The sequence below is a fragment of the Balearica regulorum genome, chromosome 5 (assembly GCF_011004875.1).
Source record: "Balearica regulorum gibbericeps isolate bBalReg1 chromosome 5, bBalReg1.pri, whole genome shotgun sequence".
Classification (NCBI taxonomy): domain Eukaryota; kingdom Metazoa; phylum Chordata; class Aves; order Gruiformes; family Gruidae; genus Balearica; species Balearica regulorum.
Genome location: NC_046188.1, coordinates 67856994 through 67882446, shown reverse-complemented (window position 1 = coordinate 67882446; position 25453 = coordinate 67856994). Strand labels below are relative to the sequence as shown.

The 25453-nt window shown below is 43.3% G+C and overlaps 1 protein-coding gene across 3 annotated transcripts in view; it reads right to left on the bottom strand.

Moving 5' to 3' along the window:
• The window catches only part of ANO1 (anoctamin 1), an 84822-nt gene extending 59871 nt beyond the window's left edge, over positions 1-24951 (bottom strand). Inside the window, exon 1 of one of the 3 annotated variants that reach the window (XM_075755390.1) lies at positions 24930-24951. Coding sequence is in view for 1 of the 3 variants with exons in the window: in XM_075755387.1 (XP_075611502.1) it covers positions 24507-24564 (58 nt within the window). In the remaining 2 variants the exon portion in view is untranslated. Of the gene's footprint in view, positions 1-18111; positions 18520-24506; positions 24846-24929 lie in introns of those variants that run through there. The other 2 variants (XM_075755387.1, XM_075755391.1) reach the window with 2 other exon arrangements.
• Between the last annotated feature and the right edge of the window lie 502 nt (positions 24952-25453).

Here is a 25453-nt window from a genome sequence, read left to right as displayed (position 1 = left end):
GGTATCAGTCGCTCCTGGACTGGACAATGTAAGGCTCCACCAAAAAATGTTTTAGGGTTTGTTTAGGTTTTTTGTTTTGTTTTTGTTTTTAAATTATTTCTACAGCTCTGAGACTTTAGCAAAATATAACCATGAAGCAGACCAAAATGGATCTCACCCACGTGTCCGGTGATGGTCTGCCTGAAGATACTCTGGGTAAGAAAGGAAACTGCAGCTCCTGCCAAGAGCAAGCGTTTGACATCAATGCAGATAGAGAGAAAACATCATTTGTTTTCATATTTCCTGAGAAAGACATTGAAGATTTTGTAACCATGTTATTTATAGAGGGCCAAGGTTTCATCCTAGAATTTAGGAGAGGAATTTATTTTCCTCTAAAGTGTGATTAAGTTTATAAGCTTAAGACAAGGTTTTATTGTGTTTTTCTGTTTTGGTTAGCAGAATAATATTTCACATGCTGTCTTCTTTTTTTTTTTTTTGAAAAAGGAAAATGTTCTGTTCATTTATCTGGTAAATGTTTATCAGTTCAGTGAAAAAAACCCTAAACAATGGAAGAAAATGGAATTAAATTTTAATATATTGCTTATCTTCAAGCACTGAAACATTTAGAAAAACAATACTCTGCATGAAAAGAAAATAATTCTTGTTTTACCAAAACATTTAGAAAAGTAATTTCTTTGGATACTGTCCTTCAGTATATCTGCTATTCCATAAACTTTTTCAAAATATATTCCAAACTGCTATTTGCAAACTGTATTGCTTTTTAATAACACATACTCTATGTTAGTTGGTTCGTTCAACCAGTTTACAAAACACATGGTGGATATTTGCCAGCTAGGTTTCTAGTCTCATGAATAGTGTCTAAATTTTTTAATTTTTTAAAAAATATTTAAGCTCTTCAGTAATTACCTTGAAGTTATTGCTTTCAAACCTGCAATAAATATTTTGCTGATTAAGAGAAAGCAAATTTCTCCTCCCTGACCACAGTTATGGTGTCGGTACTGGCATTTGAAGGAATAGAGGGTAACTAGGTAAATAAAAATTAAGGTGGCACAATTCTGACTGATTTCAAATCTAATGGAGATAGCTTGCTAGTAACGTCCTTGAACTGTTTGCTCTACTAACCTTTGGGATGTCTGGAAACCATAGCTGTTGCTATTTTTTATTATGACTGGCCATGTATCAGAGATACTATGTGAAGCAATGTGGTAGAGCAACAGTGGTTACAGTGGAACAGGTGTCATTACGCTGGATCAGCTATTGCACGATGCCTTAATTTGAGAGACATACAATATTTAAAATATTTGAACCAGCTGCAGTGGTTGAAAAAAAAAATTGCTAGGGGTGTAAATTTTTATTTTCACAGTCACTCTCCAGCCCAACTCAAGATCAAGGCACCTTCCACTAGCTGCTTGGTAAAGACGTACAGAGTGCCAGGCATCTCACCTGGCTCAACGGCACCAGGGCATTGCCCACAGCCAGCCCCCGAGCCAAGACACACGTGTGGCCCCGTTCACCTCCTTTGCACGATAAAAACCTTGAGAAAAATAAGACAACCTTCCAAATGATGTAAATTTGTTTCTTGCCAATACGAGAGCCGTAGAGGAGCAGCAGCAGATCTCCTTGGGATAAAATGTGCGTGCAATCGAATTCCCTGGCTTTATAGACTGGAAGAGACCAGATGTTGAGGAAGGAGGGAGGTGTGCAAATTGGTGAGGGACTTGGTTAGGGAAAGCTATGTCAGACCTCCTCCCTGAGGAACAGCTTCCATCCAAGCAGCTCCTCTGGCAGCGGTGAAGAGAGCAGGATCCAGTATAGGCATTTTGCACGCCACCAATACATACATAAAGGATATTAGTGCCCCCAAGCAGTGGATAATGACTGCATCTCTATCAATAACTACACGTACTTACATGAAGAAATATTTCAATGATTCAACACATGTAATGTTTCTGAATCTATTTATTTTCTTACCTAATTGTAACATGAGCCTTTTTTTTGTTTATATGAAACTAAGTTCCTGATAACTTTCAGTCTCTAACTATATTCCTTCATGAAGTATTTATAACTCAGATCAACAGTTTATATTCCTTATTCCTTCCCTACCTGTGGGCTGGTTCTTGCCTGTGAAGCCCTCCTGACCAAAGGCAGGAAGGACAGTGAATGCCATCACAGCTCCAGACAAAGCAGCCCAACAAGATACTTCAAGGAAACTTCAGAGAACAGAGCGAGTCTTCTTGATTAATATCCCACAACAGTACATCACAAAACTTAATTTTGTGGAAGGCTGGATGCTCTAATGGTACTGAAAATTGGAGCGAGTACAAACAGAGGTATGACTTGACCCAGCCCAAAGCTTTTGGAGTGCCAGTTCTCACAGGAGAAAATATCTACAGACCAACGCTGTACATATTTCACCCCTGAACATGATGTTCCAGGAGGAAAAAAATACCTCATTGCACCTACTCCAGCCTGCGTAACAATTCCTGCAGCACCCTATCGGGATCTCCCTGGACAAGAAAACATCAAGTGCTTTCTCTGCTAATCTTTCCACTTGCTAATCAGCCCTCAGGCTCTTAGAAGGGACTCAGCCTGTGACCTTTTAAACAAGATTTAAGAAGCCAAGCACCAAAATCAGTCAACTGTAGAAAAATATGTATCTGAAATGCTATTTTTCATAGTAAAACAATTACTTGCTGCTTTGACAGAAAGGGACACATCTTGCTAATCTGGAGGCTTTTTAGCACTTGTATCCTGTTTGGCTTCTCTTCTCATGCCTATTTATTTGGGAAATTTATGGTGCGATTCCCAGAGGTTTGGATGGCCTATCGCTTACCCACTTCAATAAACAATCTGGAGTACTGTTTAAATATGGAAACGCTTAGTAGCAGCACAACTAAAGTGAATGGTTGTGCTGCTGCTATGCCTTAGGAAACGTACACCTTCAGAAAAAAAAGAGGGGGGGGAAGGGATCTTCTTATGCATTTATCTTTCATTAATCCATCCATATCACTGGGGTACAACGCACAGTTGTAAGATTTACAAATTGCAAAATATCGATTCAGTTCAGCAGATAACAATTTCCACCCAGTAATGACCTTATAAAACACTGCCCTTCTGAACGGAGCCTTGAGGCTTCATCATCGGGAACCAAACAAGGTACGCTGGTGGCATCCTCATGGGCTGCAGTCCTCATGGGTGCAACGGCTGGCAGTTTAAGCTGGGATGCCAAGCTTCTGCAATCCTAAAATGGATCGATATCCCCACCACTGGCCTGAGGTCCTTTCTCCCCTTGAGCTGGAGTCTCCTTCTTCTGGTTTGGGGAAGAATACTTATTGGTTTTACCATTTACTGACAGTTCTGCCTTCTCCTTACTTTGTAGGTACCAAAGACAAGGCTGTTTCTGCTCAGGTCCTGGTGACAATAGATTTCTCAAACTTTTCAGAGTATGTGAAATATAGCCACATAGAATGTGGTAAGCCACACCTGACCAAACGTTTCTTCAGTTTTCTAAATCTCACCTCTTGCCTAAACTCCTGTAAAAATACCTTCTCTCAGAAACTCAACTTGCTGTGCACAATGAGGATGTGTGATTCACTCTACCAAAAGAGGTGAGAATGATTAGCTGGGAATCTTCTGAGTATTTATACTACTGCCTCATGATGCTCACCTTCCAAAAAACCAGCTGAGATTTTTCTTGCTCAATCTCTAGAAAAACCTCACCTGGTACATCAGCTCCTTCCTCACGTGTCAGTTAAGGGACAATCTTGTAAACCTCTTCTTCCTTGTAAATCAAGCAGAAATTGGTTTTACTATAGGTAACAACTTGAAGTTGCTGGATTGCCCGAGCACCCTCATGATGGTGTAAGAAACCGCTAACACAACACTCCTCTGCTCCCACAGCCACCTTCGTCTTGCTCTTGGGAGACACGTTCTGTTGAGCAGTTCTAGTCACTACTGGTAGGAGAGGTACTCGCAGAGCAGAATAGCATGTATTTACACAGTTTCAAACCAACTTGCAGCTGGCACCTTCTGATCAAACTGCACGCCCACTGCCTGTCCACCCTGTGCCCAAAAGCAACAGGACTTCTCGATTTCAAGGAACACCCACAAAAATATCTTTCCTATGACTGTAACTCCTTTACAAGCCCATCACGGCTCTCAGTTCAGTGGAACGTGGTTTCTGCTCAAACGCAGGCTGTTCCTAATCTTCTCCAGAGGTATCACATGGTAGCTCTGTCTAGCACTGCAGGATACTTCAGGATTCCTTCCTTATGTGTCAGTTATCGCAGTACAACTATCCCTCTGCAAGACATAGCTCAGAAAAAGGCAAATGACAATTTAGGGTACATCAAACAAGGTACTTCCAGTAAAGAAGAAAGAGCAACAGCAGTGTTTCTCTGAGTGCCTGCAGCACTCATCATCCCCTATTTCAGAAACATGAACTCAAACTGAAACAGATGCAAAAGGACTGAGGGGGTGGTGGCAGTGATGGATGGAGCTTGTCTTTCTAGAAGACAATAAAAGCACTTGAGTGTGTTAAGCTAGAAAACTACCCCTTCACTACCCTCTTCCCCCCTTCCCAGTCAGGTCATCAAGAAGCCAAAGAGCAATGAAGAAGAAATAAAGCACACATGTGACTACATTAATGTTTAAAACACTCAAAGATGATCATTAGAGATGAGGCTCCAGATTAGAGGCATGAGGTTCATAGCAGAGCAATGGAGGCAAAAAGAAGAAAATAAATAAATAAATTAAAAATCAAACTATTTTTATAATGGTACTTGAGAAATTTATGAATGGGATTCTGTGATGTGGTTGCCCGAAATAGCAGAGATTTGGACATGATGACCCAGGAGTTCCTGAAAGCAGCTGGCACGGAGGCCATGCACGCACAGAGGGTTTCCCACTATTTCCTTTCCCCTACTGTAACGTGGACTTTGCCCTTCGTGTCACAAGCAAATTTCAGCATTAACACAGGGCACCTCAGAACAGGACAAGGATAATGAATATTCCCCCCAAAACAACAATTCTGCCTAGAAACCCAAACAGAAGTTTGCAAACCCCGTTGGCCAAATGCCTCTCTTCCACTACTTTCTTCCAAGACATATTTTCTTCCCCTGGACTTCTTTTAATTTTTGATGTTCTCCTCTCAGCTTTAGGCTGTATGATACACACTTTTCTTTCAAAAAGATACTTGAAACTGGATAAGGTACTCCAGGTCAGGCTTTTCCAGCCCTGAGCAGAATTACGACATTGCATAAGCCAACGTGTTCCCTACTACATAAGATACTGTGGATTTATGCTTAGTTTATGACTCCCAGACCCTTTTCCGAGGAACTGCTATTTAACTAGCTAATCATTCCTACCCAGATCAAGTATTTTGCACTTGTCTGGTTCTCATCCCAAGCCATGGGAGCACATCCTTTCCCAGGAAGATCAGCAACAACAAGTCTGATTTAATAATGTGAGATCTAAGGCTCCTAGTACCAGGTCCAAAACTCCAGTCACATAACACAAAATGCTGAAGGGTAAAAACTCTCACTTTATTGGTTCAAGTTTCACGAAATTTTTGGTGGGGCAGTTTGGCATCAGCAGGCTTTATTTTAGATCTATGATCAACTGTCCTGCCACAGCCAACCTAAAGCTGGCGTAGAGAATAGAGCTACCGTTAACTCATTTGGGTGCTTCGAGGAATTCGACAGAAATGCAAACCATATGTGCCCATCCTCAAAGAAAATCAAACCAGTACTTTTGAGTGACCTGATAGTACACAGATCTGATATCTAAAATTGTGGAATCAGGGCAAAAGTTTGGTTTTGACATAGTAAAACTTAGCTTCACATATAACTGGATGAGATTCTTCTCTGTAAACACAAGAGCATGTCTGATGCAAGACCAGAAAGAGAACTTAGGGTAACACATACACTAATTATACTGAAAAACAATCAGTGCTCCAGAACAGATAATAATGAGAAATGAACACTGAAGGAAACTTTGATGTACTTCTTAGATAACTCTGGTACTTTAAAACTGGATTCAGTTCAAACATGTAAAACATCTCAGCCCGAGATCTACATTTCAGATTGAGAATGTGTTGATGCACAACCAGATTTTAAAATAAATACATGGTGGAGCAGAACACAAACATGGATAAAAAAAAACCCCAAAACAAAACAGCCCTCTCCAGTTAAAACTCCCGTGTTCAAACAGCTTTTAAACCACTTCTTCACACAAGCTAAATCCAAATGCAAAATTTTACTGAAGTCCCTGCTAATAATTCAGTTTGCAGCCTGGATTGGCCAAGATGCACGTTGACTCGGTGCAGTTTGAGTCATGGGTACAACTCGGGTCAGACTGCTAACTCCTGCTCTGACCACTTGACTACAAGGCCTTCTTTATAAAGAAACTTTATAAAGAAAATAAGTCAGTACAACACTAAGGGCAAAGCATGTCAATCCTGATCGAAGAAAACACAAACCTGTGCATCTTTAAGCAGGCCATTTGTTTTGCTGATGCTAAGCGAAGATTTCTCAGGCTAGACAGGTCTGGTTCATCACTGACTAACTCGTAGGACCAAGTTGAAAAGGTATTTCCAAAAGCATCAATGTTCCAGTAGCGACAAGGATGAGGAATAACAACACAAAGCAAAAGGACAGAAATTTGGAGTCATTCAAGCTTCCCTAAACATACCATTTTTTCTTACACTCCCATATAGGAGTAAAATATTTTTCTATAACACCCTTCACCAGAAAGTTACTGGAGACAAAACCAAAAAGACATCTTAAGTTTTTTCTAAGACCACAACTGAATGAAATAAATGAACCCAAAAGCCACCACAGGGAGGAAAAAAAAAAAAAAATCCAACAGCAACAGCCCTCAATCCCTCCATTTACACAAGAAATACTGTCCATGTGAGACACCTCATTTTCACTCTCTGCAGCCAAGCCATGGAAAGTGGAATTTCTCACTATCATGATGTGACTTTGATGTCAGGTGTCACAAAAAAACCCATATGATAATCTTCAATATACCACAAAAATTCAGAAAATGGTATTAGCAACACAAAATAATTTCCCCCCACATTTCCCATCTACATTTCCTGTATTCTTAAGTTCCAAATTCCTATGAAGGCCCCAGCTGGGGGCACAGAGAGCACAACTGGAACACGTCCATGAGCACCACAAAAAATTAACATAAATTTTTAAAACACCCTATATGTAAACTACAAAACGGCGTGCTTTGCCAGCATTACCCTTCATGAACAACACGTGCCAGCGCCTGTTGGACTGTTTATGAAATTCGCCATTAAATTTAAACACTTCAGAGCATGGAGAAGAGTCCGTCTTGCTCACCCATGGCCAAGAGTGGTTTTAATTACATTGCTGAAGGGAGACTAAGTGAGTACGTAACAGGTCTGGGGACGAGCGTATCATATGAGCAGACCCAATCTTTTGAATGGGATTACCCGCGTGCCCTCAGTTATATACATGCTCTGGGAAGTACAGCTTTTCAAACTTAAGCAAATTAACCAGCGGCTCTCATTAACGCAGCCAACCTTAAGGACATTTGAAACGAGGGCACAGAGTGGGGGCATCAAAGGGGAGACGGGGCGCCCTCAGTTGCAAGTATGCACGGGCTTACTGCCACCAAAATGTCCCTACACGTTTCCATCATGTTATTTGCAAAACAGCTGCTGCCCACTGGCACTGCCAAGTGTTTAATTACGTGGAGTAAGCGTTGCCAGCCCGCTGCTGCTCCTGCCTGCACGCTGAGCGTCAGCATGGCCACCAAGACGGGCACCCTCTTGCCCCAGGTGACAGGACTCAGACCACGGCAGTCACCTGCAAGGTGGGTCCTTCATGCACCTACACAACTTATTTACTGCTGGAGCCCATCCCTTCACCTCGGTGAAGCTTTGGTGCCTATCTTCCAACGCAACGTTTCTGAAGCCACCCAAACAAGTAGCGTATGAAATCTGAACGCATACCACTACGAACATTGGTTTAACATGCCCTTTCCTTAAGAGGCAAAGGAAATGTCTCTCGTTTTATTTTCAGGGTGCAATAGCAGCTGGTACCAAGGAAAACAGAGGTGGAAATACTTTTCTAAAGCCCTTTCCAAAACATTTGCATCTACATGCTGGATGACAGACCATGTCCACACACTACATGATGCTGGGACCAGACCAGGGTTTTTGCATTTCAGGAGTCGGGAGTGAAACATTTCAACCAGTCAGGAGTCAAACATTTTCCAGTGATGGGGCAACCTGCATTTCTTTCAATTAATTACCTGCTTACTGGAGCTGAGCTACAGCAAGTGGGAAAACACCAACATTAAGGCTTAGAAATCCTACAGTTCACAACCATTATGGTCCAAATTCATTATTGGAACACATAAATCTGGTGAGACAGCATGCATCTTCCCCTCTTCCCTAACAAAGGTTTCCCACATCCCATGCTGCAAACTCCCAGGCAGCAATTCCCGCTCACACTGCAGTTTTAAAGAGAAGAAATAATATCAGAGTGCCTCCTATGTTTATAATTATAGCTTTAATAACATTCCACCTCCCTTCTAATTTTTCTTTCAGTCTCCCTTTTTGGTCTGTTCTCAGTGACAGTCTCTCACAGACATTTCCAAACTGTAACACATACTTTGGTGACTATCAGTTTCATTTACTCCACACAGATTTTTACTTGATGGTTGCCTGCCCCCAGAAAAATAAAACCTAACAGTCTACATGTTATTCCCTCATAAAGCACTAGAAAGAAAGTTTAAAGGATAAGCTTCTCTTCAGTGCTCTCAGAACGGTTTAGTACATAGCAGCAGGTTTTAGACATCCATGTACACACCCATCTGTTTACTTTTATCTGGACTTTTTGATCGGGTTTCAGTTTTACATGCATCGAGTAAGGAATGACAGGATCATCGTTTTAAGCTGTAAGATTCTTATCCTGATGAGCTAAAGCTGGTATGGCACTAAGATCCCTGCTTCTAAAACCACAGACAATGGAAAGCAAAACACTTTATTGATGTGAGGGCTCAGAAATGCTACAGTTACAACCCTCATAGTCCAAGTTCATAATTTTACTGTACAAATTCAGTGAGACAAGACAGATCTTTTCCTCTTTTTTTAACAAAGAGTTCCTCGATCCTATGCTGCACACTGCCGCTGCTGTAAAACATCACTAAAATACAGAAAACACCAAGTGAAACACTTGTTCACGCAAACTTTGGCAAACTCTCGCTATACGACACCAACCGATGCAAAGAGCTTATGGATTCAAGAAGTGCCATGATGTGTGTTTTACCAAAACAGCCTTTCAAACAACACTTAACCAACCGACCTGCAACTCGGATGTTTTGAACCTGAAAGAAAATTTTTCAGGGGCAAATCATCCTCTTTGTTTGGACTAAGACTTCTTGCCCCCTTCTTGGAGGAGGCTGTGGGACATGCCTGGTGGCAGATTGTGGCTGGTGGAGCTCCAGCCTACGGGAACATGCCGGTTTCCCACGGCAAATTTCTGTGCCCTTCAAATGGGTGAGTAAATATTCCAATGCCTCATCTATTGATCGTGCCACAGATGTATAACAAATCAGTCTGTGTACAACAGGAAGCTAGAAAAGACACAGCATCACCCAAATTTATCCACTTTCAAGAGCTTTAAAAAAAAAATCCCCTTCCTCCCAGGTGCAGCCTCTCTGGACAGCCCTTATGCTCCCACATTGGTCCCAAGAGGACTCTTAGGTTTCTTCTGGTCCTGAATCCTCCATCCCAAACGAGCCAGCCCCAGAAGGCAGCGAGCCGCTGCTGCCGCACAGCTGCCTGGTTCTGCCTCTGACTCACCGCTCCTCCCCACCGCCCTCTGACCGTGGGAAGCGATGGGAGATGAGGGCACTCAGCGCCTCTCGGGGTGCTCAGCCTTGGGATGTATTCGGTGCTGTGAGAGCGCAGCTGGACACAGAAAGACAGCAAAGCACCGGCTGCTGGCATCAGGCGTGCTCAGGCACTGGTGAACAAACTGTTTCTTTTTTGGAGACCTCGATGTTTAAGTCTCCTTTCGGTCACAAGTACCGTTCAGATAACCTATGTTTTTAGACATCCGATCCACCATTGAACAACCGTACGGTTTGGGAGTCTGCTCAGTCATGCCAGGGAAGTCTTGGGGCTTGCAGGGACCTGAAGGCTGTGACTGACCTCAACCAGCACCTCTCTGCGCAGGAGTACTCACCAACACTCTCAAGTGCTCACCTGACCAAAGAACAACATCCATCCAGAAAGAAAAAGAAAAGACAAAAAGGAAAAAAAGCTGTATTCTTCCACATGAACCTCGGGGACAGCTTGGGAGTATCATCTCTTTCCTGCAGACAGAGACCTAGTAGCTCCCGAGCTCCTGGAGGTCCCTCCCGGCTCCGGGGACGCAGCACGTGGCAGAGGGATGGGAGCGGGGGACATGTCTCCCACAGCCAAGGAACTGACACTCTGACAGCATCCAGCTGCTCTCTGCACCCATTGCTTCCTTCCCAAATACAACCAGCTACTCACCCCAAATCCCCAAACTTAACAAAGAACTGGGGCATGATTTTATTTTTTTTTGGTACAAAAAAGGGAAAGTATCCAAAAAAAAAAAAAAAGAGGAAGAAAGAGAACAGACACAAAATTAAACAATCATCTACCTTAAAATAAACCCTGCAGTATTATCTGTCTCTTGTCAAAAGTTATTAGGGAATAAAAGTGACAGACTGTCTGCTAAGATACATCCCATGTCCAAGTGACATACCTAGAACTTGTCAAAGATTTCCCTTTGTTGATGTGTCTGCTTATCCTTAGTGCCAATACATGTTACATTGCTGTATATTCTTGCATGGTGGAAGCACTTGATTTACTTGTTGAAGGGAAAGAACACTTTTTTCCTCACCTAATTTTACTCTTCGGATGAAACAGGTCTTTGTCTGTTCCTCACATAAAACAGATAAGTCCTCGACTAAAACCAGACTCCATGTAATTATTTTTCCTTAAAAATAAAGTCAATAAAACTGGCAAATGTGAACAAAAATGGAACTGATCTATCAAAGAACTGCAAACGTATTTTCCTACGTTGCACATTCTTCACATTAAGAAATTACTACTGGTCAATATTAAAACCAGACAAATTAAGTGGTGCTTTGCTGAAAGAGAGGATAAAACAACTCATGTAGACAAGTTACAGGAATGGATAAACGAGACGTTGCCTCAGTCCAGACAGCAATTAGCTTTTGGGAACTTGACGTCTGCTCTCCAGCCTTCGCCGAATGTTGCAAGTAGGACCTGTATACAACATATCAAATCAAAACTGAAAAAACAGAGTTGGCCAACTTGGGGGGTTGTTTGAAAACTGGACTTCAACCACAGCTTTGATGTGGTTGTGGACTGGGTACATTCCCATGAAGTTTTAATTCTCATTAAAGCTGCAGAAGGGTGGCGCAAGGACACTAGGAGAGTTCAGGAGAAAAGTTCTGTCGGGGGGGGGGGGGTAATGCGGAAAGGGTTTTCTATGTGGTGGTAACATACAGTACAACCAAAAACATTCAAAGAGATTAAAAAAATATTTGCAGTTCAATATCTGGGGGGTTTTTCTTAGAAGAAACTTTAAACGGAAATTAAACCAAGCAAATAAAGTGAGCTACAGCTATTGAAATAGAAAGCATACGGATAATGGGAAGGAGACAAGAGCAAGAGAAATGCTTCACATGGAAAGGTGCACCCCGGGGGTGCAATTACACAAGAGTTTAAGTGAATCTAAGCAAGTGCAAGTTGTGTATCTGAAACCTGTCGACACCCTGTCAGCTTGACACATGGAGAGGGAGATCTTACCCGTTTAACCTTAGTAAGAGCAGATTAAGCACAAAATCTCCTTTTGTTTCTTCATCTATTTGTTGATGGGGAACATTTGAAACTCTCTTTTCCAAACTGCAAATATCTACTTTTATTTTTATTTAACTTAATGCAACTTGAGCCGTGTGAAAGTAACTTGACAAGAGCAAAGCATTCCTTACCCAATGCTGCGACAAATCCATAGCCTGGGGTACGGGGACACCCTGCCTTCCTAGACTGTTCCTCAGAGTATCCCATCACCAACACAACATTGCTTCAGAGGACTTTATCATCCAGTTCTAGAGTTACTATCGAGTCAACCAGAAGAGAAAAGCGCCTTCAGATTACGAAGAAAAAAATCTGTGGCCTTCCCAAATGTAGTGCAGGAGGTAGTTTACAGCTGAACCCTAACAAACCCCACGGTCATGGAGAGTTTCAACTTTTAATATGGTTTAGATTAAAATCCTATCTGTCTCCACAACTTTGATGAAATTTTTGTTTTCTGCGTCAAGGCCGAAAGCAATGAACTAAAACAAAGAACTTGACACGTACGGTCTCCAATATGCAAACAACTGACTGTTTCCATAGAAAATTAGAGAACAGAGAAACTGAAGTAACTCTAAAAAAATGAATTCCTAATTTTGTAATAAAGGCCACATGGTCCACTCAAGTGAGCGCAGAACTGGAGAGGCATAACTGATTAGTTTTAACCAAACATCACTACTGATTTCATATGTGACCACATGGGTTTTTCATCTCAGGACACATCCCTGTGTCTCGGTCAACGGGAACTGCAGGGCTCACCTTCTTTCTTAGCAGAGCACTTGCGGAATTAATTACTGAGCGCTTAATCAAATCAGTGAATGAACTTACTCTGAAGTAGGAGTTCCTGAAAAATACCAAGGAAAAACAACCCCGTCGTCCGAATTTTTGTGGTTGAATTTGAATCTCTTATCCATACTCACTGGAACAGTTTTGGTCTGGGTTGCACAGAAACTTGTTTTGTACACCAAAGTTGAATACAGTTCAACAAAGTAGAAAATTTAGAGAAATGGCATTTGGAAGTTCAATATTACAAACACCTTTTGTGAGATTTTATCACCGTTGCATCAGACTCCAGATTCTTCCCTAATTTGGTAATAAACCGATATTCTGAATCCCATCTTACAAACACCACAAACCCAAATTCGACCTTGCCTCCGCTGGCCATCACTATTAGCAAAAAGCCACTGAACAATAATGCTGGCACTGGAAGTTCACGCAAGGAATGGTACTTGCAAAGGTTTCGGAGGCGACCTGAAAACCCAGTTCGTTAAGAGTATTTTATTGTGGAAAAGGATGTGGAAACAGAAAATAAGTTAAAATGATAAAGAGACCTGAATAGAAAACCCAGGGTTATAAATGGAACAGTTGCTGTAAGCAGATAGTTCTGTACATCCACATCTGTTCCAGTTCAAAGCAGTTCATGTGAACCAGGGGAAGAAACTATTTTTCCCTTTAGCTTCACTGCTGCAAACCTATCTGCATTCAGGCCAGGGCAGAGAGTAGGATAAGGGAGAAATCACTACGGGTGTACTGGCTCAACCCAAATTTCAGCGTGCTGGAGCTGCCACTGAGATCTCTTCTTGCCTTTCCCCACTCCCCCCCCGCCCCGCCGTATTAAAACACATTTAGAAGTGAGCAGCAACATTTGTAAATACTTACGGCAATTAAAGTTGTTTGGTTTTGCTAAAACCAAGGCATCTGTAGTTTAACAAAAACTCTGGGTTTGTTCCTTTACTCACAGATAGTTTCTGTTTCACAACTGTCCCTTCTGGGGCCACTTTGATGATAACGTGGGAAAAGCAGTCAGAACAGCCAAACAGGGAAATAAATATATAAAAATAACGAGACTGCTCCAGGACTCATTCAGGTTCCAGAGGAGCTCAAATTTCCTGCCTGTGGATAGCTGAAACACTTTCCCTACCCAGTTTGGTCTCTGTTTCTGTAATATCCTCTTTTCCTCCCCCTTTTGAATCTTAAAAATAATAATTTAAAAAAGGGGTAAAAAAGAAAGCTACAAAAAGGACGTGGTGCAAAGAAACAGAAAGAGCAACGGTATCAAACTTGGTAAAGGGTAAAAGGTGAAATTAGCTCCGTTTTGGTCTGACAGCAATATCAAGCTCCAGAGGAGGGACAGTCCCCTGTAATAATCTGATTATGAGAAATCATTATTTTCTTTCTGACTTTACTAAACGACAGCACATATACACCCGTCATGCAGTGCATGAGATTTAAATGTTTGTGGGGTTGGGTTTTTTTTTTTTCCCAACATTAGGTTGTTCACGTTGACGTTGAAATATGTTTGCTAGGGTCCCTGATTTTATTTGCCACCTGCAAAACGTGAAAGCTTCCCGCAACCGAGTCTCTGCAGGCAACTCCCGCTATCGACGGACAATGTGCTCGAGTCAGTCAATACAGAGTAATTGCTGGACTGAAATCAATTGCAGGCTCCCAGGAACTGCTTTGTCTGGATTTTACTTTAAAGATTTAGTGCCATGACTGGTGAGATGCTGAACTCCTCAACTACCATTAGACATGTGCTTCGCTTTCAAAATTAAGATGGACGGCAAAATCTCTGCTGAATTCCAGAGCAGAGTTCATGAGAAGCTACCTGAAATGCAAAGATCCTCCATTTCAACTAAATAGTTCTTAAAACCTCTTAAAAAGGATCGGGATGGGATTGTGAAATACTGTTAATGTTTGGTGGAGAAAACATCGTGCAGGGTGGGAAGCGTGCTGCAAATTTCCCTTGGAAAGACAGAGACACGGAAGCTGTCGGGCCACACGGGAGGGTCTCGCGCTCGGTTGCCCACTTCCCACCAAAACCAGGGCTATTTGTATGCTTAAGTGCTTCACTGGATGAGGGCCAGAGGGCACGGCAAACTGCAGGATACAGCCCCGATGAGCTATTTTGAGAAAAATATATTGAAGAGAAAAAGAAAAAGGGAAAGCTTTCATTAATTTATTTTATCAAGACAAAAAAGATCTTGTTTTGGAAACAAGGATCCGGCTCTTTTAACTGAAAGCTTGTTAGGAAGATGGTACAAGGAGAAAGTTTCAAAATTAAATTCATTCATCTGCCATTTAGAAACTGTTAGCTTTAAAAGGCTTAGATTTGATTTATATGCCTCTGGTATGTAATGGAAGGTTTAAAATCTAAACCAAAACCTGTTTCTGCTCTTCCATTGGTAATTAGTACGCAGACTTTGTTTTTTATTATCCCATTAGTCAGTAATATTGTCAGATGGACTTAAATGGTTAAGATTAATTAAAATTACTTTATCCCAACACGCACAAGATAAGTCTTTACAGCAGTGTAAGAACGGTACCAGCGAGCACCATTTCTTTTGCAGGCGATGACCTGTCATTACTCATAGTCTGTTTGAGAGACCAGATTAATTCTCAAATGAAAGTGATCAGCTGCAATTTTAAAAAATAAGCTATTTCATTTAGGCCAGATTTTCCAGTGTGATGACACTCAGCAGTCCCCTGCAAAGTAAACAGCAGAGCTAATAAGCACAGCCTGATAGTCTAAGTCCAATGCTTAACTAAGGAGCACCTCAAACAATTTAGGCTATTTAATTTGGGGCAGATAACACGCTGCTCTGCTTCTTCCACCCTCACCTAGACAACGCACACGGTTGTATCCTGGACAAGTAGTATCTTCTCTCAGCTGAATCCATTTCAAGTGAACTGAAATGACAATTCTTGTTTTCTGTTACCTGTCAAGCCCATAAATTCAACACATCCACTCTTGCCACATAACAAAAGTTCTGTGACAGCAAACGGATGCGATGCAGGAGGAGTTGATGGGCCCTCCTGATGGCTCACCAAAGTTCATGAAGTCCTTTAAGATCAGTGGGGTCAAGAAATAGCTTGCACAAAAGGGCTGGGACATGAGTCCTGTGTTCAGCTTTTGCCTCTCGACCCGGCTTCCACATGAGCTAGAGGATCTCCTGCATGTCCTCAAGTACAACTGTTCAGAAACGGGATCTGTTCCTATTCTGAGAGCCCGAACATCGTCTTACATCTCAGGGCACACGGAGTAAAATATTTCTACAAAGTGATTGAATTAGAAATACAAATCAGTAGCATAGAAATAATTGCCTGTTAGCTGAAGTATGTCCTCGCAGTGTACCTTAGGCTGTTCTCTTGTGCCTTTTAGCTGGTCTCAGATGTCTGCCAAATGGATTATTGACAGGAACTGTAAAGATGAAGTAGCGTTTTAAATCTATGTCCCTCCCGATGTCAACACTAAACCCTAGAAGACTGTTCCCAGACAAATTCATGGAGGCTGCAAACACAACCCTACTAGTACAATGCTGATACTCATATCCCCCAAAACCCGCGACCTCCCAACAGGTTAAATTTTAGTAGGCAGTCACCACGGAAAGGAGACCATTTCCTAAAAATCCCATTAACATGAATTTATTTTCAGATCTATTTAGTTTTGGACTAAGTAATGTCCCTACTTATAGAAGGCTTTCATTTAACTCAAAGGAACTGCAAACATGGATCCGGGTGAGAAGGTTATTGTTTTTTGAAGCTTTGATTCCTTTTAATTAACTCGACATTTAGAAGTGAAGCACAGTAAACTTTTGCAATACCCTACACAGCAGCTCTCAGAGAAGCAGCCGCTTTCACCAGGCAATCCAACAGCAAGAACAGCTGAGGATGAAGCCAAATAAGCACGGTTACTAATGAGAAGAGAAAGAAGAGAAGGAAGCAAAGCTACTCATAAAAAGCAAAACAGACGTGGTGCACATGAAAATGTAAAAAATGTATGTATTGGCGAGATCAGAAAAGATATATGGATTGTGTGTGTGTGTGGGGAAATCCTATGTTATCTTCCACTACATGCAAGGTCAAATGATATACCCCGATATACGGCACAGACTTTTAGTAGAGCTGAACTGAATGGATTTAATCATTTGAAATTAAAAGTTAAGGACTACTCAATTCACACCCTCTACACATTCAGTCATGCTGATAAAAGAAAATGGAATATGTTGATGCTCACTCTCCATTATTCCATTTGTCCCACAGGACACAAAGTAAGCCCTGTTAGCCAGCCCTGAATGCACAGGATGTGTATACACAGAGCTGCAGACAGCACAAATTCATACTGTCCAGTGTACCTTATAAGGTGTCTTTCCTATTTAATATACATTATAACACACAGATGTGCTGCTTAGCAACAAAGAGAGGTACTCCCAAGATATGTCCTGGGAACAAAAATGATGCTCAGTATGTTGTAGGTTAGATTACTTCTCATTTCTAATGAGAAAACAAAATTATAGCCTGTTCTGCTACCACTGTACAGAGCGGCCTTAAATTTTAGTAAGCAATCACCACAGAAAGGATTTCCTAAAAATCCCAATTTTCAGATCTATTTGTTGGAGCACACTATCAGCAGCATGACGAATTGACTATATGCCCTAGAAGACTAAATTTGTTAAAGCACGTTGCTTGACCTGATTAAGTGAAAGTAACTGTTGCTTTGGATGTTGGTCTGATCAACCTTAGAGGTAGTGCAAGAGGAATTATTAACTGGAATTTCACTCGGGTTTTATTATTTTAGTGATAAACTAACCTTAAAAATCCACTCCTTTTTTTTAATTTATGTTTTAACTCTTTGCACAGAGCTGCAAGGTCTTACCACCTCGGAAGAAGACGCAGAAAGCAGCAGCAGGCAGCCTTTCACTTCCGTGCTGCCTATTTCATGTGTGAGAGCCCAGAGCCAGCCCTTTCCCTCGACGAGCCCCCGGCTGCAACTCCGACACCTGGCTAAAAACCTGGAAAAAGCCTGGCTCCACATCCTTACTCTGTCACTCAGGCTCATTTCTGTTTATATTCCTGTGAGCTGCAGAACGACGATGACTAGTAGCTATATAGATAAATAAAGTATATTAAGTCACAGGAAGTAAAAAGGGAAAACCATTAATTTATTTTTAGAAACCTGTTCTTGCCATTCATCAGAAAAAGAACAGTCAAAAGTATGCAGCAAGATACAAGCATCTGGATGAGGTTTGCTGACCACATACCAACATTCAGACTACACACAGAGAACCATTTTCCTTCTTTAGACCAGTCTCAGACTCCGTGCCAGGAGCACAGGATACGGACAATAATGTAGTAGTTTCCACTAGCGAGCCTCGGGAAAGGGTGCTTTCACCACACGTGCTATAGCTGCTTCGACGTGGTCTGCTTAGTCTTACCCTGTCAGTGGTCCTACAGCTGATACCTCCCTTCAGATACATCGTGGCACCAGCCGGTACATCCCCAAACTGTTTTACATGCACCTTCCATCAACGGCGTCCATAACCAGGTTAAACACACGAGGAAAGGTCTCGAGGTCTAGATCAGGTTCTTCATATAAATAGACCGTGTCAACGCTAACCAAAACCAAATAGGTGATTTAATATGGAGCTGGACGCTCAAGTCCCAAAAACATAGCAGCAAATGCAGTACGCCCACACAACCCTTCTTTTTCCTCCTCTTGCTGGGTTGCCAAAATAGCATCCATCCATCAGAAGAAGACCTTTTCAGGACAAGAGCGCTGCAAAACACTGTGATGAATTTAATGGTATTTGCATAAGAGCTTCCATCTTTTGCAGTCTGCAGTAGATTTCTTCTGGGCAATCATACCACAAGCATAAAGTCATACCATATTTGGAATCTTTGCCTGCCAAAATCCGGGAAGAATTGCAAAGCACGTTCATTGACATATCTTGCGGTACATCGTCAGCCAAGATGCTATAGTACAAACGATCAGACACAAATACAGAACAGGTTTTTCTTTGACTCTTAATGCTGTGCTGGACACGTTTCTGCCACTTCTCTTACTTCAAAGCAGTAAAAAACTAAAACTTTAAGTGATGCTTAGGCCTGAAACTTCCACTTTGGCTCTTGTTCCTCTTCTGAAGAACAATTATAAAACTCCCACAATATCAGGTTTAAAAAAAAAAAAAAAAAAGAGTTTTAAAATGTATTCAGATGACTTTGCGTTCATTACTTTTACCTCTATGAGGCTGCTGAAGTCAGTATCTTCTCACTTTTCGTATTCGCTTTTTAAAAACATGTCCTGCATCTGCACTGAAAATGTAATTTAGTTGCCAACCTTTTCCCTTTTTTACAAACTGAGTGCTGTGAAATCTCTTTCTCTCTCCCTGGACAAATTTTTTCTGAGTGAACCTTACTTATCAACACACAAATCCCTATTGCATATTCCAAGTTTGTTCTGCAAGCAGGACATCAGCTGACGTCAATGAAGATGTACAAGAGGCAACAAATATTTGCAATGTGTTTAGAAAACAAAATTTTTTCTCATTTTAGTACACACACATCAAATTTCTCTGTACATAGGATACAAATAGAGGGAGAGGTAAGACAGCAGGACTGGGAGCCAGGAACACATAACTTGTTATCACTGATGTCACGACATAAGTTAAATAATTTATAAAATATAAAAAGAGCAGTTAATGCCTGCAGAACATTTAGCCTTTTTGTAAAAGATTTCAGATTTTAAAAATCCCTCGGAGCACTTAGAGTTGTGCGCAAAAAGTCATAGGTGTTTGTGTCAGTCTAAAAAATAAAAAGGTTCTGTTTTTCAGAGCTGCAGTCTGAAAGGACATTTCAGTGATTATATATATTACTAATACACCACTCGTAGGAATAAGAATGTACACACAGGTCCCAGCACAGATACAGAGCTGCCAAGAATAAATCAGATATGCAGATAAGTTAAGCAGGCAAAGATACTAAAGAGGAATGGCATTGGATCTGGCGTAACTACTATCTTTTTATCAGTTCAAATCTGGAAATAGTTTCTGTAATGGCTGGAAGGACAGACTGCCAGTAGAAGGTTCAAAGACGTGAACTGTGGGAGTCTGAAGAAGAGAAAACACTGGCATGTGGGCCAGCCGCAGAGGAGAGGCAGCGCTGCTCTGGGGACAAGACACTGGAAGCAACAAAGCAAGCTGAAACGGCAGAACACGCGGTGCAGCACAAAGAAACAGAACAAACGAGACGCGAGGATGTACGCGGGGACACGGGTCAGCTGTCTGCAGATAAAGGCTAAAGGATACAGGGAGGTTAGGGGGCAGGGAGAAGGGCTGGCCCTCCCACCAGGATGTAGTACTACTTTCAGAAATAGAGGCATGAGGGATACAAATCAAAGGCTAAACCAAATAAATAAAAACCTATTTCCCTTGAGGGCGTGTGGGCTAGCCTATGAAGCTGCGGCAGTGACTAATGCAACCCAGCACGAGGAGCATCGCCTCCTGCGCGTTCAGAGCCCCCCAAGCAAGGCAGCCATTGCGGTTGTTTCTAAAAGGCCTATATTTACCATAAATTACCTTGCAGCGACAACGGAGGCACCACTATCTTTTTGCTTTTCGAAGTACTGGAAAAAAGTCGTGCGCTGTTACTCACGTTACTCCGTTACATTACTTAGATCTAAGAGCTGGCACACGATGACTTAGCGCCACTGGAAATAATACCGTGATAGGGTCCCCGCAAGGCACGTAGGCTGCCAGCTCCTGAAAACTGGTCATTTCTAAACCCACTCTTGGGGTTCGTACCTACGACAGAACTGCGAGTCCTGCCACAATCTCAAGTTTGGCAGCAAACACGGGTGAGGTCGGGAAGGTGAGTATTCCCATACTGGCACACATTGTCCCCAGATAAACTGCTTTTGTAGTCTCTGGAAGTAAGCAGAACTATTTCATGCCACTGTCATTAACTTGGCTTGTATAATAAAATATGAGGACGTGCCCAGAAGAAGTTTTTCCAGAATCCCTGGAAACGCTTGCAAGAAATAAAAGAAGCAGTGGCTTCTGTTCATGGAGCTCATCAGTCTAATGGTTTACCTATACGGTGACCCAACAACTCTATATGAAATGAAGGTTTGATAGCTTAAGTACTTCAAACTCCCCATCATCTTGCCGACGGACAATGCCAAGGACTTGGGACAGGTCCTCCTGTGAAGCCTGCTCCCTGAGATCTCCTCCCTGGGCTGACCGCCCTCTGCAGCAAAGAAAGATATAGCAGAGGATTCAGCCTTTTGACGGTGCAGTGCAAAGATTTACAAGTTCCGTTGATAATACGGAGCAGGGTACTGAGCTCTGTGCAGAGGGTAACGGGATCTCTTTCCCGAGAAGTCGCAAACCTTGCCGTACAGTGCAATACAGCAATATATTTAGCGCTATGCTCTCAGTGAGGACAGCTTCTCCCTCCTTTGCCTCCTGGAGAAGTCTCTGGTCAGGAGTGTAATCAGAGGGTGGCTTGCTGAGGACCCAGCTGTGTCAGATGCCAAGCACGCCCCAGCGAGTGCTGAGTAGCCCCACTAAAATGGGAGGGGGGTGAGCAAGCTTAGCATTTGTCAGCCTTTCACACAGTAAAGTCCTGAAGCTTGTCATGCTTGTTACAGTCCCTTCCTTTCTTCCTTTTCCCCAAAGTGATCCTAATTTAAAGCAAGCTTTATTTTCCAACCACAGCACGTCCCCAAGCATTTCCTTTTCTCAAAATCGCCAGAATCCAAAGGGTGTAATTAAAGTCAAAAGGGACATTTTTCCCTTCCTGATGCCAATAAATACTGCTACTTCCCAGGGTTACTCTCCTGCCTTCTGTTTTGGCATGCTACTTCTACCCCATATTTCATGTCATACCCATACAACCGCAGCGTGCAGCCAGAGCTACACGTACCTTACGAGCGCATCCACCACATCTGGTTCCGCAATGCCCCATTTCCCACCACCTCAACGCTCCGTAAGAGCTCTCGGTGACTGACGAACCGCCCCGCTTGCTGTCAGCCTCGTACAGGACAAGGCACGCTTCCCGCCGCTATTACGGCGGACCGAGGCACAAGCCTGCAGTCCAGCACAAAGTCACAGCTGCGGCTGCGTATGTGCTCATTTACAGAAATTAATAAGTTATTACTACAAATTAAAATATTAAGTTAATGATGTGCATGACTGCAAGTTACAGAGCTGGAAAAGAAGTCCTAATTAAATCAATACAGTTATTAGTCCCTTGTCATCTCTGATTAATTATTAGCTTAATATGCTTCATCATTTTCACTGTTAATGGAAATAGCTGCAGTGCTACCATGGGAAGCAGGGTAATACATATGAGAAACCTACGGAGCTGTGCTGGAAGTCCCAGCTCCGGATTAAACAATGTGAGAAAAAGGGGAAAACATTTCATTTTCTGGGGTGATAGTCTGATGACATTTAAGTCAGTGACAAAAAATTCTCCTGGTTTTCAACGGGGTCAGATGTTTACTCAGAGATCTTTCGACTGCTGAAATCTAGGGCGTAAAGACTTGACTCCTAATCCTGTGCTTAGTCCTGAGCACTCCTCTCAGTGCCTCTAAGCCTTTCTCTGAAGTGACAGGGTATCACCGCGGTCCTTTCAGAAGCCAACAAGCCAGTACCTTTCCCCAGAGCCCACCCCAATTCCGACCCCCACCCCATCTTCATTAGATGCGCCCGTCACCCCAGAACACAAGGAAGGAATTGGCATAAAACGAGCAGGCAGCCATCAGCTGCGATGTCTGGGTCCTGAGGGCACAGATGTAGCTGAGGACACCTGTCCTTTCATGCCACCGAAAGAGCCAAAAATAATGTACTGAGGTCACTTTTTTCCTTCCTAGCGAAAAGTAAAATCGTACTTTGGATGTAGGCAACTGATAGTATTTACCCAGAGCTAAGAGGAGCATAGGCTCCCCTTCGTTTTCCTGTCTTCTATCATCCTCTCGCTGACCCCAGCTTTTCCCTAACTCCTTGCAACAAGCACGTTTGATTAGCTGTCTGCAGGAGGGTCTTTTTGAGCATCAAGACCATGTAAAACTATCAAGGACAGGTCTCTACAGGTCTCTCCAGCAATAAATGCAAAAGTTACCAGAGAACTGGATAGGATTTGGACTGCAATACATGGTTCCGCTATGTAATTAGACAGGAGTTCCATCTTCTAAACGGCTTTTACAAACGAGCTTGTTTGGATAGGTTATCAATAGAAATACAAACACGCGCTTCCGAGAACAAAACTGCCCCCTGAACTCATTAATGAAGCTGGTACACAGTGTTCATGCTGCTAATGGGTGATTCAGTAAATTAAATAGAGAATGTCACTGTAAAATATTATGTAAAGTTCCTCAGAAATAAAGAGCCACTCAAACAATTTCTCAGGACTCTCACCCTATCGCTGATTACCTCATGATAAATTGCCACCTGCTCCATGAGTAATGGTAGAGCTTTCTAGTGCCATTTTATCATTTAGTCCTCTTACCGAGCTCTCTGTTAATGCACTGCAGTAACACTTCAGCTTCCCATGCTTTACTTGCTTTCCATTTCAGTTTTGAAAAGTTGGAGCTCCTTCTTACTTTAATAAATAAGTTAACGTGGGACAATCAGCGGCATACAGAAACCCCGTCCCCGGTATTTAGATATAAAGCCCAGCTGTTTCGTGTCAGACATTAAAGAAATAGTTTTCTTTTCATTCTGAGCACTCTGGCTAGCCTACGGTTTGATGAGCGTACAGCATTTCTTTCAGAAATGGGCTGAACTCCAGTGAAATATTTGGCCATTTAATGAGTAGACTCTAGGATAACGGTTTTTGTGGGAATCCAGAAAGAGGGAGTAAAGAAAAGGGCTCCCCGTGCTATTCTTAGCTGCAAACAGTTAGATTTGGAATTTTGATTGTAAAGCATGGAATTTATAAATGGTGCCATGCTAAATTTACTTCATTTGTATACAATTCAGCTGGATAATCAAGCGTGTTCCAGTATGTTCCTGGTTAGCATCTCAGTTCTAGTTTTATTGTCTCTAAACTGGTAGAAAAATGTGTTCAGTAAATAGTGCTTGTAAAATTTGTGTTCCAATGCGTGAGCGTAAAGGTTTTATATACACAGTGTGCGTGCGTGAAGATTTTATATACATGCATATGTGGGTGCACATGCATGCACACGGACACTGAGCTGTGATTTATTTCTAGAGGGAAGCCAAGGAAATTCCCACCCCCTACCATTTAAACGATCTGCTCTTTGGCTCTAAACCTTCTGTAACTTCTCAGCCAAGGAATGTATTTTCCCCTTCCAATATATATAATTTATTTTGCTGCACACATTAGTTAATGATACAGAGATACATGATTTAGCCGGTTCTGTAAAAACATTACTGACAATCTGAGACAGACCCATCTGATTTTGTAAGACCTTTTTTTTTTCCCGCTCATCTTCCACAGTGCAGTATGAATTATCAGCAATCATCAACTCAAAGATTTATCCCATATACTTTATACTCCAGCAATTTTTCATAATTAGATTGTCTTCCCGGGGTTAGACAAGCTTTTAATTACTCTATTAATGTAGGTAAAAGGACTTTACACTATTTTACGGTTGGGGGGGGGGGGGGGGGGAGGGAAGACAGCTATTTTATTTCATTAGTACTTTGCGGAAATTATTCCTGGATTTTTAAAAATAGACGATGAAATGCTAGTAATAAATCCCTTACCGGGGCGGGGGGCCGAGGCGAGCAGCCTCCCGCAGAGCCCGCGTCCCAGCCGGCAAGGAGCGCACCCCAGCCCCGCACCTTCCCCGCCGCCGATGACTTACGTGGTCCCCAGGGCGCCGCGGCCGGCAGCCTGCGCAGGTGGATCTCATCCTTATCCATCTCCTAGCCGAGCCCCGCAGCCCGGCTGCCACTTGGTACCAAACTGAACTTGCCAGGATCCCTCCTCCTCCTCCTCCTCCTCTTCCTCCTCCCTTTCCCTTCCCCCCCTTCCCTTGTCTTTTTTCGGGGAGGGCGCGTTCATCCAGCGAGCGGCACCGCGCAGCGCCCCGCCGCCCCCCGGCCAGACTTTAAATAAGGGCGCCGGGCGGCGGCCCGGCCCGCCGGGAGCGCGGCCCTCCGCGGGGAGCCGGCCCTCCGAGTGACGCCTCCGCCGCCGCCGTCGTTCTCTTCCCCGCCCGCTCGCCGGGCAGCGCCGAGCGTTTCCCCGCCGCCCCCGCGTACGCTGCGCGGAGCTCCGCGCCTACCTGCGGCGGCAGCGGGCTGCCCTGACCTTGGGCGCGGAGCGACGGGCGCCGGAGCGACGGCGGCAGCTGGTGCTGCCGGGCGGGGGCAGCGCGGCCGCGAAAGGTCAGCGCGCCCTGCGCGCCCGCGGCCCGGCGGCGGGGGAGGCCGCGGAGCGACCCGGGGCGGCGGCGGCGGCGGCGGCGGCGGGGGGGGGGAATGGAACGGACACCGCCGCCGAGGTTCGCTGGAGCCGACCCCCCGGCGGTCCCTGAAACTGAGGGGATGTAACCGTTGCCCCGCTCCGTTTCTAGTTTTTGCGGATGTTAAAAGCTGCCACACCTTTAGCTTAACGAAAATAAGGGGGGGGGAAGGAAACAGCGCGTCTTGGTCTGCTACCGAAGTGAAGCTGTCATTTGTGGCTGCCGGTGGTAACTCTCCTCTCATCCAAAGTACAGGCTGAACCTCTCCCCAGCTCAGCTCCCCTTGTCTTTCCCACTGCCCCACCCGTGAGGACTTCACATCCATCCACGCTGGATGGAGCTGC